Source organism: Nelumbo lutea, chromosome 5 (genome assembly GCF_056320005.1).
Source record: "Nelumbo lutea isolate HS-2025 chromosome 5, American lotus-T2T, whole genome shotgun sequence".
Lineage (NCBI taxonomy): Eukaryota > Viridiplantae > Streptophyta > Magnoliopsida > Proteales > Nelumbonaceae > Nelumbo > Nelumbo lutea.
The window spans coordinates 7373479-7396832 of NC_142688.1; the positions used below are offsets into that span (position 1 = coordinate 7373479).

A 23354-nucleotide genomic window follows, 5' to 3' on the forward strand; every position below is an offset into this window, starting at 1 on the left:
GCTTTTAGCATTAGATAAAAGAAATTATGAATCCAAAAGCTCCAGTTCCAGTCTGGTTTTGCAATTTGTTTCTCTCTCAGGACTCTTCTCAACTTTGAAGGGAAGTCTCTGTAACGACATTAATTAGCAGAAGGATGATGAAAGGGATTGTTTTGCCCTCAAGACCTTAATCACAATGGTCAATGACTTCTTCTTTAACAGAATGAGAAATGGGCTTACACGATGATTTTTAGCAGATCTGTTAGCAAAAACGAAGATGGATTCTGCCATTGCCATTAATCTTTCCATTGAATATCCACCATGCCTCATGGGATGAAAAAGGAGTGATGACTGATGAGCGGTAAGTTTAAAATTCGAATTAAAAAATAAAAATCAATACAATTTTACTTCTAAATAAACTGTTTTACGTGAACCTGAACACGTATCATGTAGAGCCCCCCCCTCCACCATCCCCATATATTTACATTTTCTGAGAGTGACACTCGATCAATGCCATATATTTAAGACAATTGGGAGCAGGAGGACGTGGATCTTGTATGTTCATGTCCATGTTGCTTTTGGCATCAGTTGTAAATAATTATTGCATACTACTGCTTGCTAATGAAATTGATTTCAATGTGAAAACAATGAAAAAGTAATCCTACTTTTAAGTTTTAGCCATAGAAATCTCAATGTCATATTAGCTTGTTTACTGATATAAACCTTCTAAGCATGAGTGCCTGACCCAGCCCAATTAATTAAAACGATCAAACCATCCAGCGCAACTGGATTCAATCCACCCATCATGTATTAGCCGGTAAAAGGAGGGAGACTAAGAAACATTGGGATGTGCAACCATTCGAAACCAAGTTTGGATATGCTAACCACGACAAATTGCAGCCAAGTTCGAAACATCACCCATGAATGATTATAAGACGTTGCAGATGTGTGGCTACGTTCATGTGTGGTCGGCAGATCTAAGACTCCTTTAAGACATCTTTCATAGGGGGGTCAATGGATCTGTTTTGGATTGGACTATCCAAACCAAAATCATTTTGGATGGATTTGTAAGACCAACATGACATTGAATTAAGGTTTAAAGTATCGATATATATGGGCTGATATGTATCGTGTCGATGGCTTCTCGATATGTCCTTCCAGGGGTTGTATCGGGTCAGACCATGGTTCAAAGGATAATCAGGCCTTAAACCAACCACTCTAAATCGATTTTGAAAAAACAATAATTAAAAATTATTTATTCTAGATCCTCTGAACCATGGTTCAAAGTATCAACCTGTGTCGATGTTGTTCCATTATAAATTTATATTGGATTGGGTTGGATTAAGACAATATCGGATCCATTGATAGAAGATAAGAATATAGATGTCAATGGACCGGGTTTGGGTTAAAACCAATTTAAACTAAAACGAATTTGAACAGATTCAAAGGTCCAGACATTGAATTGGACTGGTCCAAAATAAATATTCATTGGATTGAATTGAACCTGCTCCATTTGTAATGGATTCGCATTGGGCCAAGGTTCAAAATACCTGTTTACAGATGTTTTAGGACCCCACCCCACCCCCCACCCCCCTCTTTTTTAATAAAAAATATGCTTAACTATCTTCCCAAAAACCAAAATTTGAAAAAAAAAAAAACCTAAAAAAAAATTCCATGTGTATTTAAGTACCAATACACCTCTGCCAATACATAGACATATGATACTTTGAACCATGCATTGGACTAGATTGGATTTGGTCCAATCCAATCCAATTGACACCGCTACGTCCAAAAATGGAGACCTACACCTGTGGCATATTGGTAAAGAGTGCAGGAACCGTGTCGAATGTGTAAATAAATAGCACCGCCATCGGCCAAGGTGGGTCAAACTCAGCACTAACTTTAACAAACACAGTCATCTTAGATCACGAGGACTGCATTGAAAAAAAGCCATATGGAACATACATCCTTGTAACCTAAGGCTTCGTTTGGTTTGTGGGAAGATGTGGGTGGGATGGAATGGGATGGAAAAGTGTAAAAAATTTAACTTTCCATTGTTTTGTTTTATTGGGATGAGATGGGATGGGAAAGTGTAAAAGGGGACCGAAATGGAACTGTTCACCTTCCTCCTTCATTTGAGAAGAACAGAGGCGACGACTACCCCCTTCATCTCTCACTCTCTTTCTCCTCTCTTCCTTTTCTTCTTCTTCTCATTTCAACCTCTCTGCTTATTCTCGATTGCCACCAACCTCTCTGCTTATTCTCGATTGCCACTATAACTTGTATGGCCTTGAGGCGACGTTGACGACGTTGACGTTGACGTCGATGTCGAATGGTTGCAATCGGCGACGTTATTACCTAAACTTTTGATGTGCACCACCCCAATACTCGACACGATGTGCACCACCCCAACACTCGAAGCCCGGTTGGCAGCCCTGTTCGCACTTATAAACAAGGCTCCCATGTCTGCTACTTTGATAACAGAATTGACTCTCTTCATTGGAAACATGATATAGACGTTACCCATTTCTAAATCTTCATCGGCGCTAAGCACTGAGAACCTCTATCCTATTTGCAGTGGTTGGGAATTCACCAAGTACTTGGGTATCTCGAACATGAGTTCTGACGCCTTGACATGGCCGTCGAGTTGCCGGATTTCGCCGGTTGGTAGGATCACTTTTGCACCTCTTGACTATCTTCCTGTTGGGTTGGCAAGCATGCAAGAGGTGTAGTTCCCCATGACGCAGAGACACAGATAGAAGAGAAGGTAGTGAGTGGGATTGTCACATCCCACCTTTTTCTCATCTCATCCCCTCTTTTCCTCAAAACAAATATGAGAAAAAGAAATATGTTCAGAATATTCCATTTTTCTCATCCCCATCCCACAAACCAAACGGAGCCTAAAAGCTCACTTCTTATTTGCCATCTGACAATGCCTTTGATTGGTGTTTCTCACCAAGGATATGTTGATTAACATATAAAAATTAAAGAACGGCTAGTTATTTATAAGCAAGCAATATCGGCGGTTTCTGGACCTCTGCATCTTATCTCGATCTATCATATAGTCTGCTACATCTAAATTAAATATTGATAATGTGTTATCACCCACCAAAAGAATTGTGCCTTCAAAAAGGAAATAACGCTAGTATCGGGCATTTTCGTGGTTAATACGACTAAGCATCAACATACAAAATTACCAATCCCTTTAGCAACCATGGCTTCTCTCCGACTGCGAAGCACTGCAAACATTACACACCACACATCCAGAAGAGATTCCGGGTTTTTGCTCCAAAAATGTTGCGCATGCCTCATCAACAAGTGAAAAGGCTTGATCTCAGGCTTATGGTAAATACATAAGTTAAACATCGCCCCTGTGGGAACCCTTAGGCTATGTTTGGTTGGAATCAAACCCAGCATAGCCCTACAGTCCCAGAAAGCTGCTCGAGTACTTGAGTAATTTTTGCCAATTAATGCTGTTACTCGACACACTTTTATTCTGCTGCTCAACGTCATTCGGCTCCGCAACCCACAGGAAAAAAAGGGAGGCATTCTTTACAGGCACCCATTCCCCCCATTTTCAATCCTCTCTAAACAATACTTTAATGGTATAATTAAAAGTTATGATCAATAAAACCAACAGCATAGATGGAACAACTGAATTATTTAAAGAAACATACACCAATAAATAACCTGCAAGTAATCCTAATGGCTAATGCATTCATAAATAAGTAATCAATTAGAACTCCAACGTCCAACCTCGTTTAAAAATTTTGTTTTGCCAAAATAAGGATGACTATTTTTTAACTACCAAAATTGCTGGGTCCACGAAAAAACTGCTAAAAATAATTAGTTCCGTTGCAACTTAAAGAGATCCCATGATTTCATAAACATAAACCTCATCTTCAAGCCCCAACAATTTCTGTTTCCCCTTCCATTTGAGTATCATTAGCAGGTCTATCCACTTTAACACCAACATCCTCAGAGTAATCACCGTGGACCTGCCAGTGGCAAGCACATCAACCAATTCAAGATGTAAGAATGCAATACAAATGCCAAAACCAAAAAAAAAACATAATAACAGAAAGACTAAAAAGTAAAGCAGGTTCTCCTCCATGAAGGCAAACATGGACTAGCAAAAATTAATAAAACTTACCTCCATCAGCTTTCCAAGGTCAAACTTGGGGGCCTTCAAGATTTTTACTTTGCGGATGAAGACATTCTGGAGAGGATAGATGCTTGATGTTGCCTTCTCTATCTCCTTCCCAATGACTTCAGGAATGAACTTCTGCACCAGCTCCTTCAGGTCACAAGATGTAGCTTGGTTCACCATTATTTCTCTCATCTTCCGGCGGATCTGAATAATATAATGATAAAAATACAATAAATTTCAAGCGCAATAGAAGATAAGCAATGCAAGGTTAACTGAAACAAGTAGCAGCTGGTAATACCTGTCTGATCTGGCTAGTTTGAGCATAGCAAGTACGCTTCACCTGATTAGGACGTCTCCTGGTAAAACCAATACAGAACATCCTAAGAGTGTAATTGTCCGTTGTCTTGACATCCACGTGAGCCTCTATCAGTGTCTGCCACTTGCGCACTAGTGATCTAAGCTTGTCAGTGGTGAAATCCATGCCCTGGAAGATAAGAGAAAAAACTCAAGAACATGCACAAAACACATTGAACCAAATCAATGAAGACAATACGCTTTGTTTCATACCCAAAAGTTTGTAAGTACATTCCTTCCTTGTACATCCTCTGCACGGAGACGAATCTTTCTGTATGATTGGTCATCATCGTTTTGGAGATCAGCAAGGCAAACCTCAAAAACCCGATGCTTAAGGCCTTCAGATGCTATCTAGAAAGGTAACATGATAAGTACAAATCAATAATAACACCAAAAGGAGCAACATGAGAAAAACTGCACATCCTATTCAGTGATTGGATACACCATGAAAGAAATGAGAATTCTTCAACTGTCAAGGAACCATATGATAGAAACAAAGATGTATGCTTTCGAAGCACTCCAATGAGAACAACAGAACACAATAAAAATTAAGCCCACAATGCCCACTGGTATCCCATTCACCTGGTCTCCAAACAAAGAACCATGACCCTAACTTGTATCACTAGAAATGCATTCAACAACTATCACTAAAGTATTCACAACCGAACTCTTTACGCTGGATTCAGGATATGATAGTCAGAGACTGAAGTTAATAGGTACAAGCCTGCCAAGGTGAGATACAGAGTGAACTATCACCTAAAAATAAAAAAGAAAAAAAAAATGCCACTGCCAGTGACTGTCCAGGAATGAAATTGAAGATCTAGGAAAATGAACCATATAAAACAGTGTCTTCGTAGCAAACCAAAAGCATCATCACCATGAAACCTGTGACATGAAGGGCTATCCTAGATATTGAATACCTTTGGCATTGGAATAGGAGAAGATGGATGGGCGACTCAACCTCACTTAGGTGGCCAAGGAAAAAATAAGAAGCCTGCACTATAAGTGAATTAAAACAAATAGAGAGAAACCATAAGCTAATAGTTTGGAGAAGATTAGGTTTACTCCCTTAATCGCTGAATAGGGCAATCCTTAAAAATAAAGAGAAAAAACCAATAGTAAAGAAAACAAGACTTGTCTCAAAACGTAGTAGTTCATCAATGCACACATCAAGCTAGCATGGTTGAGAAAAATGAATTCCTGCTTGAGTATAAGTTGTCATATGTCAGAGTGGGCATTGCACAAAGGTAACATAGCTTTTTACTTTTAAGAAGTTAAAAATGACAACGGGGGTGGGCAGAGGGAGCCACTCCCCGTCCCCATCCCCATCCCTATCTCCGTCCACGCCAACAGGGACAAGGTTATCCCATCCCTGTGGGGATCCCCACTCCCCATGATTTTTTAATGTCAACCATTTTGTTTTTGTTTTTATTTTATTTAAAAATAAAAAATAAAATAATTAAAATTTACAATCATATTAAAAATGATTCAAACATATTCAACCATAATTTTAAAAATATTAATATATAGATTGTGTACATATATAAATATATATTAGCAGGGATCGAGGTCCCTGCAGGACGGGGAGTGCCCACCCCATCCCTGTTCCAACAGGGGAAAAATCATTCCCATCCCTGTTCTGGCAGGCGAAAAATCATTCCCATCCCCGCCCCATTCAGGGCAGGTCCCTGTGAGGAATGGGGAAATGGGGAAAATTGCCATCCCATCAATGTTTTAAAAGCACAAGGGCCTTTTGGAACCCAAGGCACCAGATGCAAGGCATGGTACACCTGTTTTTGAAGTAGGGGCAAATTTTCTAAAAAAATCAAAATAACCAAAACAATATTAATTAAAGAACTTAAATATTAAAAGAAGCTTAATGTTTAAAAGCCCATTGACTCAAATTAAAATACATAAACATAACATGCAAACCATATTCAAAGTGAAAATGTTGAAACAAAGCATAACATAAAAAACATATTCAAGAAATCAACAATTCAGGCATGTGAAACTTCCAATCCGCCTATTTCTTGGATTGGGATCAAGACTCCAGGGCCCTTTGAGATTCTTCCTAACAACCACAAAATTGCTGCTTAAGCTTGAAAAGAAACACATTGCTGAAATTCCATGATTGGGTGAAGCAACATATCCGTAAGCAACACTTATATGCATATTGATCCAAATACCCCAAAGATACTCCCTTAGCCCATCAGGGTGTTTTGGCGTTGTGCTTTGCTGCCAAAGGTATTCCCTCAAATGGTAAGAATGTTACTATCTGAGGCCATTTTTACACAAGGGCAGCATCAAGAGGTAACTTTTCGCATCCCCCCACCAATGAACCATACACAACACAGCCGGACTTCATGCACAATGGAAGTATGTTATTTGAATTGGAGAATTGCAGGTAAAGTCGGGATGCTGATGTCACAAAATTACCTATTTGCAAATAATAATATAAATAACTATCAGTAAATAGAGCCCTTATCCATAGCAGTCAAATGGGATCAACGATGCGGAAGTGATAGATGCAACTCGCTATTAGGGTTTTTCTTTTGGTAGGAGCAACTCGTTTTTAGTTCATGACAACTCTTGGCGTCATGGTTAATTGAGAAAACCCTCCGGTATAATATTTAGATAAGATTTTAAAGAAAAGGAAAAACTGGTTTCTTCTTCAACATACTAGTAATCATCGCAAGTTTAAAGTTAAATAGCAGTTTTAACACAGCCAAAGAAAACAGATCCACCTCGGCACTGATCTGAAGTTCGGGTTCAAAAAAATGCAAGTCAATAAGCATGCCTAACCTTGGTACCCTGTGTCCTTGTCACTAGGGTTTTTCCAACGGTACGCACGTTGAAGACTGACGGGGCCTTGATATCATACCAATCTTTCTTAGCGAAGGGATCGACTCTGTAAATCACCATCGACAACTAAAGTGAAGAAAAAGAACCACAAAACAAAACACCTTAAATAAAAGATCAAACGAAGATACTGCAGAAATCAAACTCTAACTTACGCCTTCTTCTTCCCACCCTTCTTTCCCTTGGAAATCCTCTTGTTCTTCCTGAAAATCAACGAATCAAACAATTCTGAGTACCTGGAAACTATCAAATAGGCTGATAAGTACAATCAACAATAAGATGAAAACACAAACCCGACGGCCATTGCTGATGCTGTTGAAGCGCCCGCTCAGAGAAGGTACAGACCTAACGACTTGAAAGCTAAAATGGCCGAGAGGAGCCGCGGGAGATCTCATTCATCTCCTTTTATCCCTCCCTTTGTAGCCGGTAGCCCTAAATTTTGGGTGATTGTAAGCCCATTTTAACGAAGAGCGCGGAACGAAGCCTGATCAATATTTGTATTCGTTTTGAGCTCGACTAAGGCCCATTTCCCGTTCGGATGTATAAGCCCATTTCGCATCTGCTATTCACAAATTGTTCCCACTTCCCACATCCCTACCCATAAAGTATCACCACGGTGTATTGAGAATATTTCCTCATGAATTACAACCCAATATGCAATATGCAGGTGCAATGTCTCCTAACCAGAGATACGAGAACAACTTATGAGTAGCAGATTCAAGCCACAAATCCATAAGTTCGGATCAGCACACAATGTCAACACCGGAACGGGATTTGCTTTTCATACATGAGTGCCTCATAGGCACATCCACCGTGTATTGAAAATATCTCCTGTAAATAATAATTTATAAATATGGAAGATATTCCCAATGTATGATAGGATGTGCATGAAATGGTATGAAATGCCCTATGTAAGTAATAGATCCAGCCTCGTCAATATCATCCTAACCAATCATTACATCCGTACATTAAGAACATCTGCGCTAATGTACGACTGTAGTGGCCTATGGATTGGCTAACGGGTGTTCGGATGGGCTCCCCACATATGGAAGACGTAACCCAATTCATGGGAGGTATGGACTGTGGTGTGCACTCTGTGAGGAAACCCATCCCGTCTCTGCTTATCGGATCATTTTGAGAGTTTTGATAGTACAGGATCCTCCACGTGGTAACATTTGTCGTAATCAGGGCCGGATAACCGTTTAGGCCCAACCAAATTCTAGGCCAGCCAATGCCAACATAATTAACTATCATAGATCGAGACGAATGACTGGAATTGGTCCTCACAGATTGCTCTTCATACCCGCCTCACAGCACTCTTGCAGTTGCAGTGGTGCATTTGAGAACATCTCTCCATAAACAAAAATATATAATAACTATATAAATACAAATACAAATATAAAAAAATACAAGAGATGATTTCATGGAGGGCTGTAACATGCTGTGAGGTGGGTGTGAGAAGGAAACCCAAATTCATTTTTTAATTTATCAAACCCGATTTTAATGACTGGTAAAGGCGTTACTTTGTAGTTGTAAAATCTTAGGCTGGCAAATGTGAGAATGTAGATTGGAGTCTGAGATCAGCCATTTTGTACAACAAAAAAACACTAAAGTCAGCTCCTTACAGCATATCCTGATAGAACATTTCCCGTACTTGTATTTATTATTAACGAAGAAATGTTCCTAATACAGGGCGGGATTGTTTATTGGGTTATGGATATTTTGTTCACCACTGTGGTTGGTTGCAATGCAAACACTGGATCGGTGCTATAATTTCCTCCGATTTGATTTTGCAGACATTTGGATAGCGTGTGAAAATGCATTGCAAATGGACGCAAAAGGCCCGTTTATTTTGGTTACGAGGGTAAATGTTTACTTCATTTTTATCGAAGTACAAGTTTCCTCTCTTCATCCATCAAAGGTAATACGCAACATTTTCTCTCTTCCTTGTCAATTATCACCTTCCACATTGCTTCACTAGAGATGGACATCAATAACCATTTTTCTCACATCCTTGCTCGACCTTCTCTCCCTTTTAAACCAGTCATCTTCACCAAGAAGACAAGCGACGATGAAAATTAGAAGTGATGAAAAGCAATGACAGATCAGATACAGGTAGTGACTAAGTTATTAAACAGTATTTTCACTCAATTACTTGAGGTTTTTATGTCTGAAACCATAAATCATTCTTTTGAAGGATTTATTTTTAAATCGTGAAAGCATACTCTCTTTGCAATGTGATCGTTAATAGTGGAGAAGGCAAGCAGTTGCTCACAAGATGAAGACAAAAGGCAAGGGACGATGGGTGTTAGGCGCATCGACGGATTTGGAGGAAAAAAGGAAAGATGGAGTCTCACAGTCTGAGACTGGTTGGGGTTGCTGGAGGACCCAAAACAGGCATCAATTAATAAACAGGGCCGCCAATGAAGAAATTGTGTACAGGTCAACCGTTAGAGCTTCAAGATTTGCCATGAGTCCATGACCGAAAACAAACAAAAAGAGTGCAAATTGGGCATGGAAAACTGGACCACTTTGCATTTATCAAACTGGGGTAAATGCAGAAATGCAATGTATAAATTTGCATTTGCATGATTGCATCGCTTCCAAACACAGCCATAAGAATCACACCACACCCTCTTAAAGGGTTCTGTATTGTGGCGTATAATTTGCCAACTAATTTTGAATAAAGTATCTTAATAATTTATTGTAAAACCAAAAAGATTGATCACATTCCTCCTGTAGCTCAGTTTAATTCACAAGATTTGATGTGGATGATGTTTTGCGATATGACCCAATTTAATCCACAATAATATAGACCACCAAGTATCAAGCTATTCTTTGGAAAAACGTAAAAACGTAGGAACATGTTCGGCTGTGAAATTAAAGGGTGAAGTATGTGCAACAGCATCTCCACAAAATACATGTGAAAATATTTTTTGTGCTTTAGATATCCCCCATCATTAATCCTTTCTCAGCTCCAAACCGCTTAAACCAGTACAGAACATGTGCAAGCACTCTATTAAAACTTTTCTAAAATGGCTGTGGTTAATACAACATTATTGCTGGGAAATGGACATGCATTATGCTTTTAGTAGATCAAATCCAAGGCCAGAATTCAACATTTTTGACCTTTTCTAAATTGGTAACTTTTCTGGCCAAAATTTCATTGAGAAGTTCACTTGCCTAAGTAATGTATATACATTTTAAATGTGAGAGATGACATGAAGATTACAAAGAAATACCAAGAATAACTCTGAATTGCAACTGCAGGATATGGCCTTCAAGACAAGTTTGAGTTGACTGGGTACCTCCACAGTATTTGTATTCTGTTTCCCAGGTGGAATTTTGTAAAGCAGCAGACATTCCAGAAAATGATGTCATGTAAAGTTGCTCATCCTAAAGTGTCTCGTATGTATGGGAGGATAATCATAACGACAAAAAATCCTGAACAGGAGCTGACTGTTTGATCTCATGCGCTGCTTGAAAAAAGTCTGCAGCTTGCTGTAGTGAACCTTCCATCTTTGAGACAAATCCAAGATTTAACCAAGCCTCATGATTTGTAGGTTCTAAACGTAAAGCATTCATGAGATAGCTCCTCGCAATTGGAAGGCATTGCCTCCCAAGCTTTCTTAGTATTGTTGCTGTAGAGACCATGCTAGGTACATGGTCTGGATGGATTGAAAGTGAAATTGAGAAGGCCACAAGAGCTTCCTTGTACAATGACTGAGCTTCGAATAGTATCCCTGCAAATATATTAAAAAACACATGTCAGGTTAAATGTGAAACTAGACATAAAGGAGGAAACTAGCTAAAGGCACGTGCTAAGTAGTTCTAGCAAGTGTTTAAAAATTACTGACCATATGCAAGACTTTTCTAGGTCGAACACTCACCCAATGGCAGTTAGATCAAGTTCATCTACAGTTTATCTTTTGGAAAATTACCATCATATCTAGTTATATGCATTGACAAGGAAAAATTGACAACAATAAAAACACTTTCTCACATAAACTCAAACTAATTAAATACTTTGATAAAACTATAATGCAAATATAATAAATCCACTAAAACAGGCATTCAATCTAATGCTGCAAGAACTGTGAAAATTTAACTCAACAGTCAACATCCACTCTATTAAATCAAAGAACACAAAGATCAAAGATTATGTTGGTTTGTAGAACCCAAGGAAACAAAAGTTGGAGAAGAAGCAAAGGCTTTGTTAGATGAAGTGGAGTTTAAGGGAATTAAACATTGCCCACATAAATTATCCACTGTAAAGAAGTGGTTAAATGCCGACACTGACAAAGCAAAAGTGAAAAAAAAGGAAGATATTGCAACCTGTTGCATGCCAACTCCTAGGAGAGAAAATTCCAATTGACTTGGCTTTATCCAGACAAATTTCTGCATCAGGCCATGATCCAAATTTTGTATAAATCTCAGCTAAATCCTGCCAGGCCTCAATCTCTATTTTAATATCTGCTTCTGCCATTGTCTGTAAAGCAAAAAGAAAAAAAAAATAAGCAAAAGAAAATAAAATGTCATATCACAAAGAGCATCTTCAAACAAATTTGTAATAAAAACTTGAGGACCTTAAACTCCATCCCTTAGCTAGGTGTCTTGATTCTCACGTTATAATACTTCACTATATCATAGAATAACAACAAATACCAAAACATTAACAAAAAAAAACAAATCAAAACTATATAGTTATGAAGCAAGAGAAGTAATAAAAACCATAACACGATACAATAAGATGCAATGGTTGCCAAAGGCAAATAACATGAGCACCCAGCTGCCTGAAGCAAAGCTAGCATTAGGGTGCCTAGCTTAAGTGGCTGGGTAATGCATTAAGAAATATGTTATCTAAAATATAATTTATTTATCATCTGGACTTAGAATGCTGGTATTTATTGGCCAAGCAAGGGAATTTTTGCAGCATAGTATGAAATTTTCTGCTGTTGGGTGATACATTAAGAATTTATTTGAAAACTAGAAATTACATTTGATCAGAAGTTGAAGGCATTTATGGGCCACCCAAAATGAGCCCTGAAGCATAATCTGATATATTCAGCATTGGCTATTTAGTTCATGCAAGTTGGAAAGAAGAAGAATGCACATATGAAGATGCAGGGAATACCACATGATAGCTATTCTTTACAACAATTTGATCCAGACACATAAAGATGCACATATACACATTATTATAAACTGAAATGGTAGAGAAATACAAATTTAAGGATTAGGAAACGACACAATTGCCAACAGCACATGCATCCCTGTTTCCCAACTTACAAAAAGGTTAATGCAAGTAGAACTCAATGAATAGAACCATAAAATGAGAGGCCAACCATTAAAAATTACCAAAGTGATCTCTAAACAGATATGTTGCACCTCTGAGAGAAGATATATGTTTACATTACAAGAAGGAAAATGTAGGACGAAAAAACCCTATACTGAAACCAAGTGTAAGGAAAGGCCACATAGTCATAAACATAAAATAGGGAAGAAAAAGTAACAAATGATATTCTAAATGACAGTTTAAATGCCACTTTGTCTAAGAATAGCATGCTATTGCCATGGGTAAGTTATGGGTAGGCATATTCAAGACAATATCTAGCCTTCTAGGTAGAGTTCATTGCATGCTATCAAAATAATATGCTCCAGCTTAGTTCTCCACAGAAACCTCAGGACAAGAAACACTAGGATAGATTCTCATGACAATAATAAACAAAATACTTATAATATGCAACAAAAGTTCTACACACCTCAGGGTCAGAATTTTTAGAATGGTGTTCCTTCTGTGCTTGAATCAGAGCAAGCAAAATTCTGAACGTCTCTATTGCTTTATTGGGTTGCTCCTGAGCAATCTGAAGCACTGCCTTCAACCTCAGAAGTTCTAATTGATCTCTTCCTCCAACCTCATCCAGAGAAATGTCCACAATGGTTTCAGCATCTTTGAATCGTTGCTCTTGAGAGATTATGAGGGCTAATAACTTCCAACCTCTTCCAGAGCTCCCACCGACCATATCTAGATAGATTCTTGCATTTTGCAAAGCAGCATTCAGGTTCCTCTGGAAAGAATTTTCCAAACTGAGGCTAAAAATCACCTCTGGATCTTTTTCCTCAAGCAAGGCAGCAGTATTGAGGTATTTCAGAGAGTCACTCTGAAGGAAAACCCTTTCAGCATCTGATAAAGAAAATCTAGCAGCATTCCCATAACAAAGACCAAGAAAATGATGAGCCTGACCCATAAAATGCTTGTTGTGATTGTTAGCAAAGTCAATTGCTCTCCGAGCAAAATCTATTCCATCATGTGCATGTCCTAGATTTTGAGAACACAACTTTGCTCCCAATAGAAGTGCGGGAAGATGGGGTTCATGCTTTGCTTCAGAACGACCTGAGACCTTCTTCAGAAGGTTCAAGGCAACTTCATTCTGACCAGAAGCACTATAACAAAGAGCAAGAAGGTACCACCTTTCAGCCCGGTTGTAGACACCTGGCAGGGCCTCTTCAATGTGATCTGACAGAAACTTAAACTGACCAGAGACTGAAAGAGCAAAGGCCAGGTGGTCCACAACTTCAGGATCCCAACTGATTTCTCCAAATGCCATCTTCTTCATGAGTATAAACAGTAGCAGGATTGCTTCCTCTGTACTACTTTTGGGGGTATTTGGGCCCCATATTTGCAATTGAGGGGGAAGGTTTACCTCAACACCACCATAGAGTAAAAGTGAGGCTAATTCCTTCTGAACATTAGCCAATCTCTGCAGATCCAAGTTCCATGGCTTTGTTAGAGCCCGACGGTATGCAGCAATGGCTTCATCAAGAAATCCGGCCTGTTTCCATAACTCAGGAAGCAACTCTAGTGCTTTGTGGAGCATCTCATGCAACTTGCAGTCCTCAGTAATACCTTCAGGCATCCCATTAGGTAGAGCAGATTCAACTGTGTCCAGAATTATTTTACACTCTCTTGCAGCCTCTGATGATTTACAACAGGGGGAAATTGTATCAAAACATCTGAAAAGTTACATTTTAGAAACCTAAAGTATCATCAGGTATACCATATGGATGCCAATGATATTCAAGGAGGTGGGGTCCCCGAATTAATGAGGCCAGCATCAGTTATCTTCTTGCCAAAACTGACCTAATCAGAAATCATAATCATGAATGTACATAATAAACTTTGTATATCAACTATATGGTTAGGATCATTAACTGGGCTTCATGTTTGGCAGAGAATGTTTTGTGGATGGAACAAATTGAACAAGTAAGAACCACACCTCCCTGAATATGCATCAGTTTAATTCTGTACCACCACAGGGTGTGCATTTTCATGGTTGACAAAATAGGAACCTGAAGATATATCCTTGTTTATTTAATTATTTCTTTCATGTAACTGAAAACCATTACAACAATCAGCTTTAACAAATACTGCTTTCTTTCTTGATATAAAAATTGGAACACCGAGCCCATGAATCATTACTAATGATTTTCACATGGTGCTCAAGCACTCTTGACTTTAAAGAAAGCAAACTCTATTCAATCCTAACGATCAACAAGGAAATTAAGATAAAAATATGTCGCAATTTCAGACAATCTAATTAAAAATTAAGCTCTAATTAGAGGACAAAACCAAGTACCTTTAACATGACCAAGCTCCTCCAGTGATTTTGCTTTAAGCAATATTGCTTCAAGAAGCAGACTCACAGAGTGCATTGACATTATACCCATCTGCATGTTATCACCTTTGGGACGGCCTTTCCTTTGCCGAGTTCTATGAATGATAGACTTGATCATTCTAGGTGTTAAACCTCGAATGTCAATCCCTTGAAATACTTGAAGTGCTGCATCAAGGTTCCCTCTCTGATATTCTAGTCGTCCCAACAAAGCCCTGGCTTCCTGCCGTTCAATTACCTCAAAGTAAATCAAGACTAGAACTGGAAAAACAGCAAGGGCGTAAGATTATGGTGAATCACTGAAATATGAACCGACCTCATAGTTCAAAGAGAGAGCTTCCTTTAGAGTGGACTCGACGTCATCAACCTGGCTATCTTCAAACCTCGAGTCCCAATCGCAACCAGTTCTGGAAGAGAGGCCACTGACTGAGAAGTCCCTCGTAGCCAAGGATTCTGGTGACAGAGGCACCTCTTCAAACTTGAATTGCTCCCCTGAGCAAGCGCACAACATGTTGTCTAGCAAATAGCAAGAAATTTTGGTTCCGTCTCCAGCAATTACAAACAGAGAAGCTAATCGCTTCTCAGTGAATTCCACAACTCACACACCTGGAAACGAAATGAATTGAATATCAATTAAAAGTCAAAACCCATGTTTCACCTTCCAGACATCATAGAATCAACTGTCAGTCAAAAACCTCATTCATTGTTCGAACTGAAAATGTAAACATAACACACCCTTCCACATTCGCCAGCAACAGCAATGAAAGACCATCTTCAGACAGGTTAAATTCAAAATGCAATCCAGAACAAATAACGCGGAAATACAGACGGAAACATATTTATCAAAAATGAATTTTAAAGAAAATGCCATTATATATTTTTTTTGGTAAAGAAGAAAATGCCATTGTCCGAGAGCCCTCATTCCATGACGTAACAGTACATACCTTTGATGAAACATGTATGAACAACAATACCCAACTCTTCAAACTCAGGTCACAAAAAAAAAAAAAAAAAAAAAAACACTGGTGGAGAGCTCCAAATTGAAAAGCCAGTCCGAACAACAGAATATTAGGAAACCAAGTAGAAGAAATCTTCAAAAGAACCCATCAGAACCCATGACTCGAAACTAACATTGAACGAAACGAAGGAGTAATTGGCAGACAAAATTAGAGAAACAAAGGACAAATGGGTAAAATCGAAACGCAGAGGATGAAAAGGGCGAGACAAACAAGAAATCAGATGTTAGGACATACCGGAAACGAGAAACGAAGATGTGAATGCAACCATGAAAGCAACTTCGATGGAGAATCTCCCCTCCGCCTTTCATTTATTTATTATATATTTTCTTTCTTTGGATACTTCGGCAGGAGCCTATGCTTCCTAATACAATTACTAATCATGTGAGAGGCAAAGAAACTAATCAAATCACGAAGTGGGTTTCTTTATACTTTTTGTGGAGATCTGCTTTTGCCTTTTCTCTAGTTCCTGCTTCTCTCTGTAGACTGTAGTCTCTCTCTTGTCTTGACCTTTCCTCTGAGATTTGCGTAGGTGGGCATGGGGCCTATGGGCAGTGACGGCCAGAGGTGGTTGAGCAGCTGCACTGCTGGCTGCTGCAGTTGGCATATAGATATATTCTGCTCCATGTTTGAGTTTTACCATTCCCCCCCTCCTTTATTTCTTGAAAGGGTAAAAAGGGGAAATTTGTGCTGAGACCGAGGAAACTGGGAAGTGGGAACTGGTTACTGGGTAAGGATTTCAAACTTTGAAATCAAAACAGCAACCCATCAAAGTATGAGATGGGTTGATTGGAAGGTGAAGTGGTTTGCTGGAAATGGGTTTATTTATTGTGGGAGTAGGGAGGTCGTCCTTTTCTTTCGGTGGGAACATGGTCTTTATCATTGCTTTGCTTTACACTTATATATTACCAACCAAACAAATAATTCCTAGTTGGTGATAAATCCCCTTTCAGGACTTTTTGGGCTAATGAATATTGAATCCACTTATCTTTTTGACATATTTGTATCTTGTTGTTGTGTGGGTTCTTCTGCTTTGTATTTGACCGTCTGCATCTAATTGATCTTTCTCCATACACAAATTGATGCAAATACTGCAACTGCTTCTATTTGCAACTGACCAAAATCTGTAAGTTGAGTGAAGTTGTCAAGATTTTAGAGAATCCCTAAACTAACAAAAATATATCAATTTCTTCCATTTTTATAATCAATTTGCCCCTCTAAATCTCTGGTTAGATAGTATACTAATTTTGGTGTGATAATACAAATCCCAATCTAGCATGGTGCATGTTTTATCAGGGATCACATACATAGGTCATAGGGCATGTTTTAGCTGCAGTAAGAGTTCCTCCCCATCCAAACAGAGTTCGCCTTCTGTGCACCTGCCAATCATGTTCGGCTAACTCGTCCATCATATGATCCTAACGTTAACGGCAAAATGCACGTCAACCCGGGTTTGGCAGTTCAATCGGGCACACCGGACCCAGAATAATCAAAAGTCCCCCAACCCTCATTCTGCGAGTTTTTTTTTTTTCTCGTTGAATGTTTTCCTCCTTCCACTGAATCCTACCCACGCACCAAACCTCCCTCCATCGGGTGATTATATGTGTTCATGAATCGGGTAGTCCAATAGTCCGGTCCATTATTTTTTGGGTTTAGACAAAATTTCAGGCCTATAGGCTTGGGCTCGGGCTTTAAGTATTAGGTCCGATCATTTTTTGGGCCGCTCTCACGTTTTCTCAAATAAGTTCGACTTGATACTTATATATAATAAAAAAGTATTTATGTTATATATAATATATATTTGTTTCTTAAAATATTAATACATATTAATTTTTATTAGAAAATGTAGATTAATTTAATAATTTATTAAATTAATATAGTATTAATTAAAAAATACAGACATTTTGTGTATTGATCGAGTTTTATATAAGGGTCGGGCTCGGGTTCAAGATCTAGGCCAATAATCGGGCCGGGCTCGGACTCAAACCTGTACAATTTCTATTGATAAAGAGGCAAAACCCGACCCAAGCCCGACTCGACCTAACACATGAACAGGTCTAGCGGCGACAAGGAGAGCTCCAGTGGAAGGTTTCTGACCTCCTATTTTCTTCTTCTTATATATCAATATTTTCTTAACAGCAGAAGCCAACAACCGACGGCCACTCAAAGCAGGAATATGACAGGAAAATGACGACATGAAATGAGAACGAAAGAAGAAAGGAAAACACAGAAGAAACAAAGAAAGAAACAACTTACCTCAGCTCAGGCGGAAGAAAATCAACTGAAGAAAAGAAACAACTTACCTCAGCTCAGGCGGAAGAAAATCAAATAACTTCTAGTGATACAGAAAACTCAAACTCATTGATGGAATACCAAATCTTGGTCTTCATTGGAATGGCGACAATGGGACTGTAGAGGGAGAAGTTACAATGTTAGTCCGGAGTCATGTAAGTCCATAGCTCTCCTTGTTGCCGCCGAGAGCCACTTGTAAGAAGAAGAAAAAGAGAAGAGGAGGCCAGAAACCTATTGCCGGAGCTCTCCTTGTCGCCGTAGATGGAGGGAGGGTTCGGTGGAAGGAGGAAAACATCCAGCATGAAAAAATTCGCTGAATGAGGGTTGGGGGAATTTTGATTACTCTAGGCCATGTTGTGGCCGTTTCGTGCCCGATTGAATCGCCGAACTTGGGTTGACGTGAATTTTACCATTAACATTAGGATGGACAACCTGGCCATTGGCGGGTGCACTCGTCCAGTATACCCACAGGTGCACATAACGTGGACTCATCCGAACAGAGGTCATGGCATGTTTGAAGATAGGACTGATAATGGGTTGATTCTACCTGACTAACTAAGCTCAATTGAATTGATTATATTGGTTCTGGTTTTGTCATTTTGTTGATTCTTTTGAATTTATTCAAACCTAAATCGATCATTTTGTTAATAATATAAAGTTTTTTTTCTTGTAATTTTATAATTTAATAAACAATATATAAGATAACTTTGATTAAAAACACTAGATTTATTAACATATAAATAATAATAATGTACTATTTTATTATCATTTTTATTAAAACTATATTATCAAAAATCAAACTTTAGATTATTATTTATATAAGTAATTATCCCGATTATTAATCGGGACAGTTCTAGATATATGTATTTTGTCCTGATAAAAAAATCAGTTCAGGATTGGCACAGGCTATCTCGAACCAAACACAATCCATTAATAGCCCCTACTTGAAGGTTTTGCTGCAGGGCCTAAACAAGGATGAGAAGGTGTTGGATGCTTAACTATGATATTTGATGATAGGGCCATTTGAATAGCACAGCACCACTCCGCGTCTTATGAAACAAACCTACTAACTTACCAAATCACCCACCCCCAGTTGACTATTTTGTTTCTTTTTTCTTGGTATGTCTTTCTAAACAGATCATGAGTTCATGTAAATATAATGTTGTTGCGTATAGGCTTGCCACTTGCGCACAAAGGTTTAAAAAAGTTCGGTTTATATATAGAAGTAGCATGCTTGAGCGTCTGTTTGGCATCTTGCTCCAAAAAATGGCAATACATCAGCATCACATTGGGAAAAAAAACGCTACTCTAAGAGATGCCCTGTTTGTTTGGAATCGTTTTTCTATAAAAAAACGGTGCTCCAAGCCACACCTTAGAAATCCCGGAAGGCATGGCTTGGAACTATGCCAAATTTGGCATTTCTTGGAACTGTAGCTTATTGCTACCAACAAGGACATGAGGTGACAGTGATATGGACATGATATGGCACTGAAGGTACAGTGCTGAAAACATTTCCTAGAGCATTGGTACCAAATAAAAAACGTTGTTGTTGCTCAAAAAAATGTCCTACTTGATAATAACGTTTCCAAACAAAAAAAGACACCATTTTATCATAAAGCATTGCTTCTAACCCATACATCAGAAAACGTTGTTGTATCTGCATCATCAATGCTAAACATATATTGAATGGCTTAAGGATTGGACAAAATGGGACTCACATCACATACACTGATAAACCTCCTTCGTGATGTATTTTTTTTGTTGATTAACATATATTGATCCTTCCTAGTTTCTATGAAAAAAAAAGGAAAAATTTATAATCATTACCCTATACTTTGGCTCGAGTGACAATTTGATCATTGAACTTTAAAATGCGACAATTCAGTATCCAAACTTTCAAAATATGGCAATCCAGTATCCGAACTTTCAAAATGTGACGATCCAATACCTATTGTTAATCAATCCATTAATCAATCGTTAAGTGACATTTGAAAAGTCAAAAATGCCCTAAGAATGTCTTCTAATTCTTTTTATCAACCATCCAAACATTGACAATAAAACGAACAGTCCCAAATTCTAGATTCTTAAACAATCAACTTTTTTAAATGGAAAAGACAGATTTGGGGTTATTCACTTTTTTTGTCAATGAATGATTGATAAAAAGAATTAAATGGCATTGGAAAGACATTTTTAACTTTTCAAATGTCACTTAACAGCTGATAAGTAATGGATTGTGGCATTTTGAAAATTTAGATTCTAGATTCTGAATTATCACATTTTAAAATTTAGATATTAAATTATCGCGTTTTAAAATTAAGGGACCATAAGTGTCACTCGAACCGAAGTATAGGTACTGATTGAGAATTTTCCCAAAAAATAATCTTAACATGGTACAAGAAATTAATTGCAAAGGTTAAAAGTAAATCTTAAATCCAACCAATCACCATAGACAGCGGGGACCAATATTGGGTAGTGGTCCTTTTTCCTTCTCTTTCTTTCTTACGACAGGGCAAGGGCAGAGGCTATACAATCCAACAGGATTCATGAGTGGTGACTCCACTCCGGTTAGGAAGTTGTACATCACAGAATTCACTTTTCACCGTCTCATCGCTTTACAGTTTATATGCACGACGACCGAGGATGGATGATGGCTCGCAAGTGACAAACGCCCAGAAGAGAAAAGCACAAGCGCCAATAACCCGAAACCCCTCCCTAGCTAGCTGTGCTGTTCATACTTTACAACTAACAAGGTGGGAATCCTTGACCTTTGGCCAGCTTTCAAGGAACCATGGCTGGTTGGGTGTTGAGGTTGCTGTCTCAGTACTCTCTCAACTCTAAAATGAATGGATTCACGTGTTTTCTTTTCATTATTTCACACGTACGCTTTCCAACCACACAACCAGTAATATATATATATATATATAGTCAAGGATGAAATCTTGGTAATGCTTAGATGGTCCATTAGCGAGGATCTCTGAAAAGGGTTGTGGGTGGATGGTCTGGGTCGAGATCAGCTTCTATGATGGCAAAGCTGTGCCCACACCTTTCTAAACAGTTATTTTCACCCTTGTATTGGGAATATCAATCTCCTCATAAAATAAAGCATGGAGATATTATCAATGCAAGGCAGTAAAGGGTGTTTGAATCGGTTTTGCCCTGACTGAAGCCGAATTTGTCTGGGTTTGCCAGACTGTTCAAGCAGAAGGCCACATACTTTTGGGTTTTGACCAAAGGATGAAATGAATGATCATTAACCACAAGTTATCCTCTTTATGTCTTTTCATGATTTTCCATTAAGGTTGCATTTGGAATCGGTGTAAAATGTTGTCAATATAAAAATACACCAATGACTTTTACACTGAACCATGAAAGTGACTTTGCTTTTTGAAAATTGTGATGGGCGGAAGAGTGTAAAATTTTACATTGATAAAATCAATAAAGTTTTTACATGATTATCGATGCAACACTTTAGAGTTGATGAATCGATTATCATGTAAAACTCCACTCCATTCAAATGCATGCAAAACTGAACCAAAATGGAGTTTTATGTTGATAATGATTACACCCTCTTTCCAAATGCCTACAAAACCAAACCAATATAAATTTTACATTGGTTCTTGATTTACATCACATCCAAATGCAACTTAAGGGGGCTTTTGTTTTTTGGATTTTGAGAGGGAAAAAGTCAGATTTTGGTTCACATTGACCAAGAAACCCATATTCTTTTTTCAGATTTATGTGATGATTAAGAAAATTTATTTTCCTAGTCACCACTTACCCGAATACACATCTCCCATGTGGGTAATTAATTAACTTTTCCACTTGGGGGAACTTGCCAACATTTGAATGGGACAAAATTGCCCCTTTAATAATAGATTTTTATAGTTAAAACGATCATTATATTATTTATTTAAAAAAAATGATATAGATAAATGCAATTATCCAGATAAATGTTTTCTAAACCAAACCATCGCTCAGCCCTAATAAAAAAACCCAACTGTACCAACTAGACCAGGCTGATCTCAGCTGCAAAGTGCTGTGACATTGTGACAAGTCTTCTGCAATATTATATCAGAGAGAGGATTCTTGGTAATTTAGCAACACTTTTTTTTTTCTTTACAGGCTTGGAAAATGTACTTTCCACATGTAGTGTTCTTTTGAGTTTTGACTTTTTGCTTATTTGCTTATTTTTCTCCAACCAACGCAAAAGCATGAGCAATAAAGAATAAAGAGAAATGAAATGCCAAATAGGGTATTGGAGGTGGGAATTAGAAATGAACCCTCTTAACTATTTTGGCCCGACCAATCATCAATCATCATTCACAATCGCCTTATTAGAGACCCACGTGTATAGAGATGGCATGGCGTACCATGACTGGCCCAAGACCACATCTGCTGTGGTCATGGTCATAGCATTCTCTTGTAACCCCCAACATGCCAGCATGATGAGCTCCATTGACCCAACATGATGAATAGAGCTGTAGGGGCTTCGAATTCCAAATGCCAAGGATTCATGGCCACAGATTCACATGGAAGGAAACAGACACAGAGATGCAAACATTTTAAAAAGAACCTTATAACTAAGGGTTTATTTGGTTTATAGTCGGAAGCAAAATCCTTTGGAATTGTAATTAGAATCAGAATGATATATTCTCATATTCTGTTTGATTTAGATAGGAATGAAAATGAGAATTGAAATCAGTAGGAATGAGATTTATTCCCAATGAAAGGAAAGGAAATGGTTATTCCCTGGTTCACTCAAATAAGGGAATGTCATTCTAGCAGAAATGGGAATTGGATTCTGATTCCGCCCGATCAAACAGTTGGAATTAAAATAGTCCATTCCAATTCTGATTTCAAACCCTTATTCCTGTGAACCAAACAGGGCCTAAAATGCTTCGAAAAAGAGTCCAAAAGTCCCGACATACTCCTCACAACACATCCCAGCTGCACATCGGAAACATCTTCAATACCTGTGTGTTGTTATTCATGGGAAGATGTTTCCAACACACACGGGATGTACTGTAAGGT

The 23354-nt window shown here is 38.3% G+C and overlaps 2 protein-coding genes and 1 long non-coding RNA gene across 4 annotated transcripts; 1 reads left to right on the forward strand and 2 right to left on the reverse strand.

Moving 5' to 3' along the window:
* Positions 1–3665: 3665 nt before the first annotated feature.
* LOC148850101 (small ribosomal subunit protein eS1-like) lies at positions 3666–8152 on the reverse strand. The gene is made up of 7 exons (XM_088944289.1): positions 7636–8152; positions 7498–7545; positions 7286–7391; positions 4697–4834; positions 4428–4613; positions 4133–4333; positions 3666–3977 (listed from the first exon to the last, which is right to left on the reverse strand). Exons 1-7 carry the CDS (start codon positions 7644–7646, stop codon positions 3882–3884), a joined length of 786 nt encoding a protein of 261 aa, XP_088800415.1. The 5' UTR covers positions 7647–8152; the 3' UTR covers positions 3666–3881.
* An 815-nt stretch (positions 8153–8967) lies between these two features.
* Positions 8968–10061, forward strand: LOC148850102 (uncharacterized). The gene is made up of 3 exons (XR_016098595.1): positions 8968–9263; positions 9387–9457; positions 9540–10061. It is a non-coding gene; the product is annotated as an uncharacterized LOC148850102 (long non-coding RNA).
* A 307-nt stretch (positions 10062–10368) lies between these two features.
* On the reverse strand, positions 10369–16826 carry NPGR1 (no pollen germination related 1). Of its 2 annotated transcripts, none has more exons than XM_088942365.1 (6): positions 16269–16826; positions 15332–15621; positions 14980–15238; positions 13105–14318; positions 11678–11831; positions 10369–11085 (listed from the first exon to the last, which is right to left on the reverse strand). In XM_088942365.1, exons 2-6 carry the CDS (start codon positions 15524–15526, stop codon positions 10769–10771), a joined length of 2139 nt encoding a protein of 712 aa, XP_088798491.1. In that variant the 5' UTR covers positions 15527–15621; positions 16269–16826; the 3' UTR covers positions 10369–10768. The 2 variants fall into 2 exon arrangements, with proteins under 2 accessions (XP_088798491.1, XP_088798492.1); XM_088942366.1 differs by lacking the exon at positions 16269–16826 and adding an exon at positions 15960–16115.
* Positions 16827–23354: the final 6528 nt, after the last annotated feature.

Coding starts and splice junctions, on each gene's coding strand:
- LOC148850101 (XM_088944289.1), bottom strand. Junction 4,614..4,696: donor ATGTACTTACAAACTTTTGG/GTATGAAACAAA, acceptor CTTATCTTCCAG/GGCATGGATTTCACCACTGA. Junction 3,978..4,132: donor ACCTTGGAAAGCTGATGGAG/GTAAGTTTTATT, acceptor TGCCACTGGCAG/GTCCACGGTGATTACTCTGA.
- NPGR1 (XM_088942365.1), bottom strand. CDS start 15,526: ATGTTGTGCGCTTGCTCAGGGGAGCAATTCAAGTTTGAAGAGGTGCCT. Junction 15,239..15,331: donor CTCTCTCTTTGAACTATGAG/GTCGGTTCATAT, acceptor ATTGAACGGCAG/GAAGCCAGGGCTTTGTTGGG. Junction 11,086..11,677: donor TAGGAGTTGGCATGCAACAG/GTTGCAATATCT, acceptor ATATATTTGCAG/GGATACTATTCGAAGCTCAG.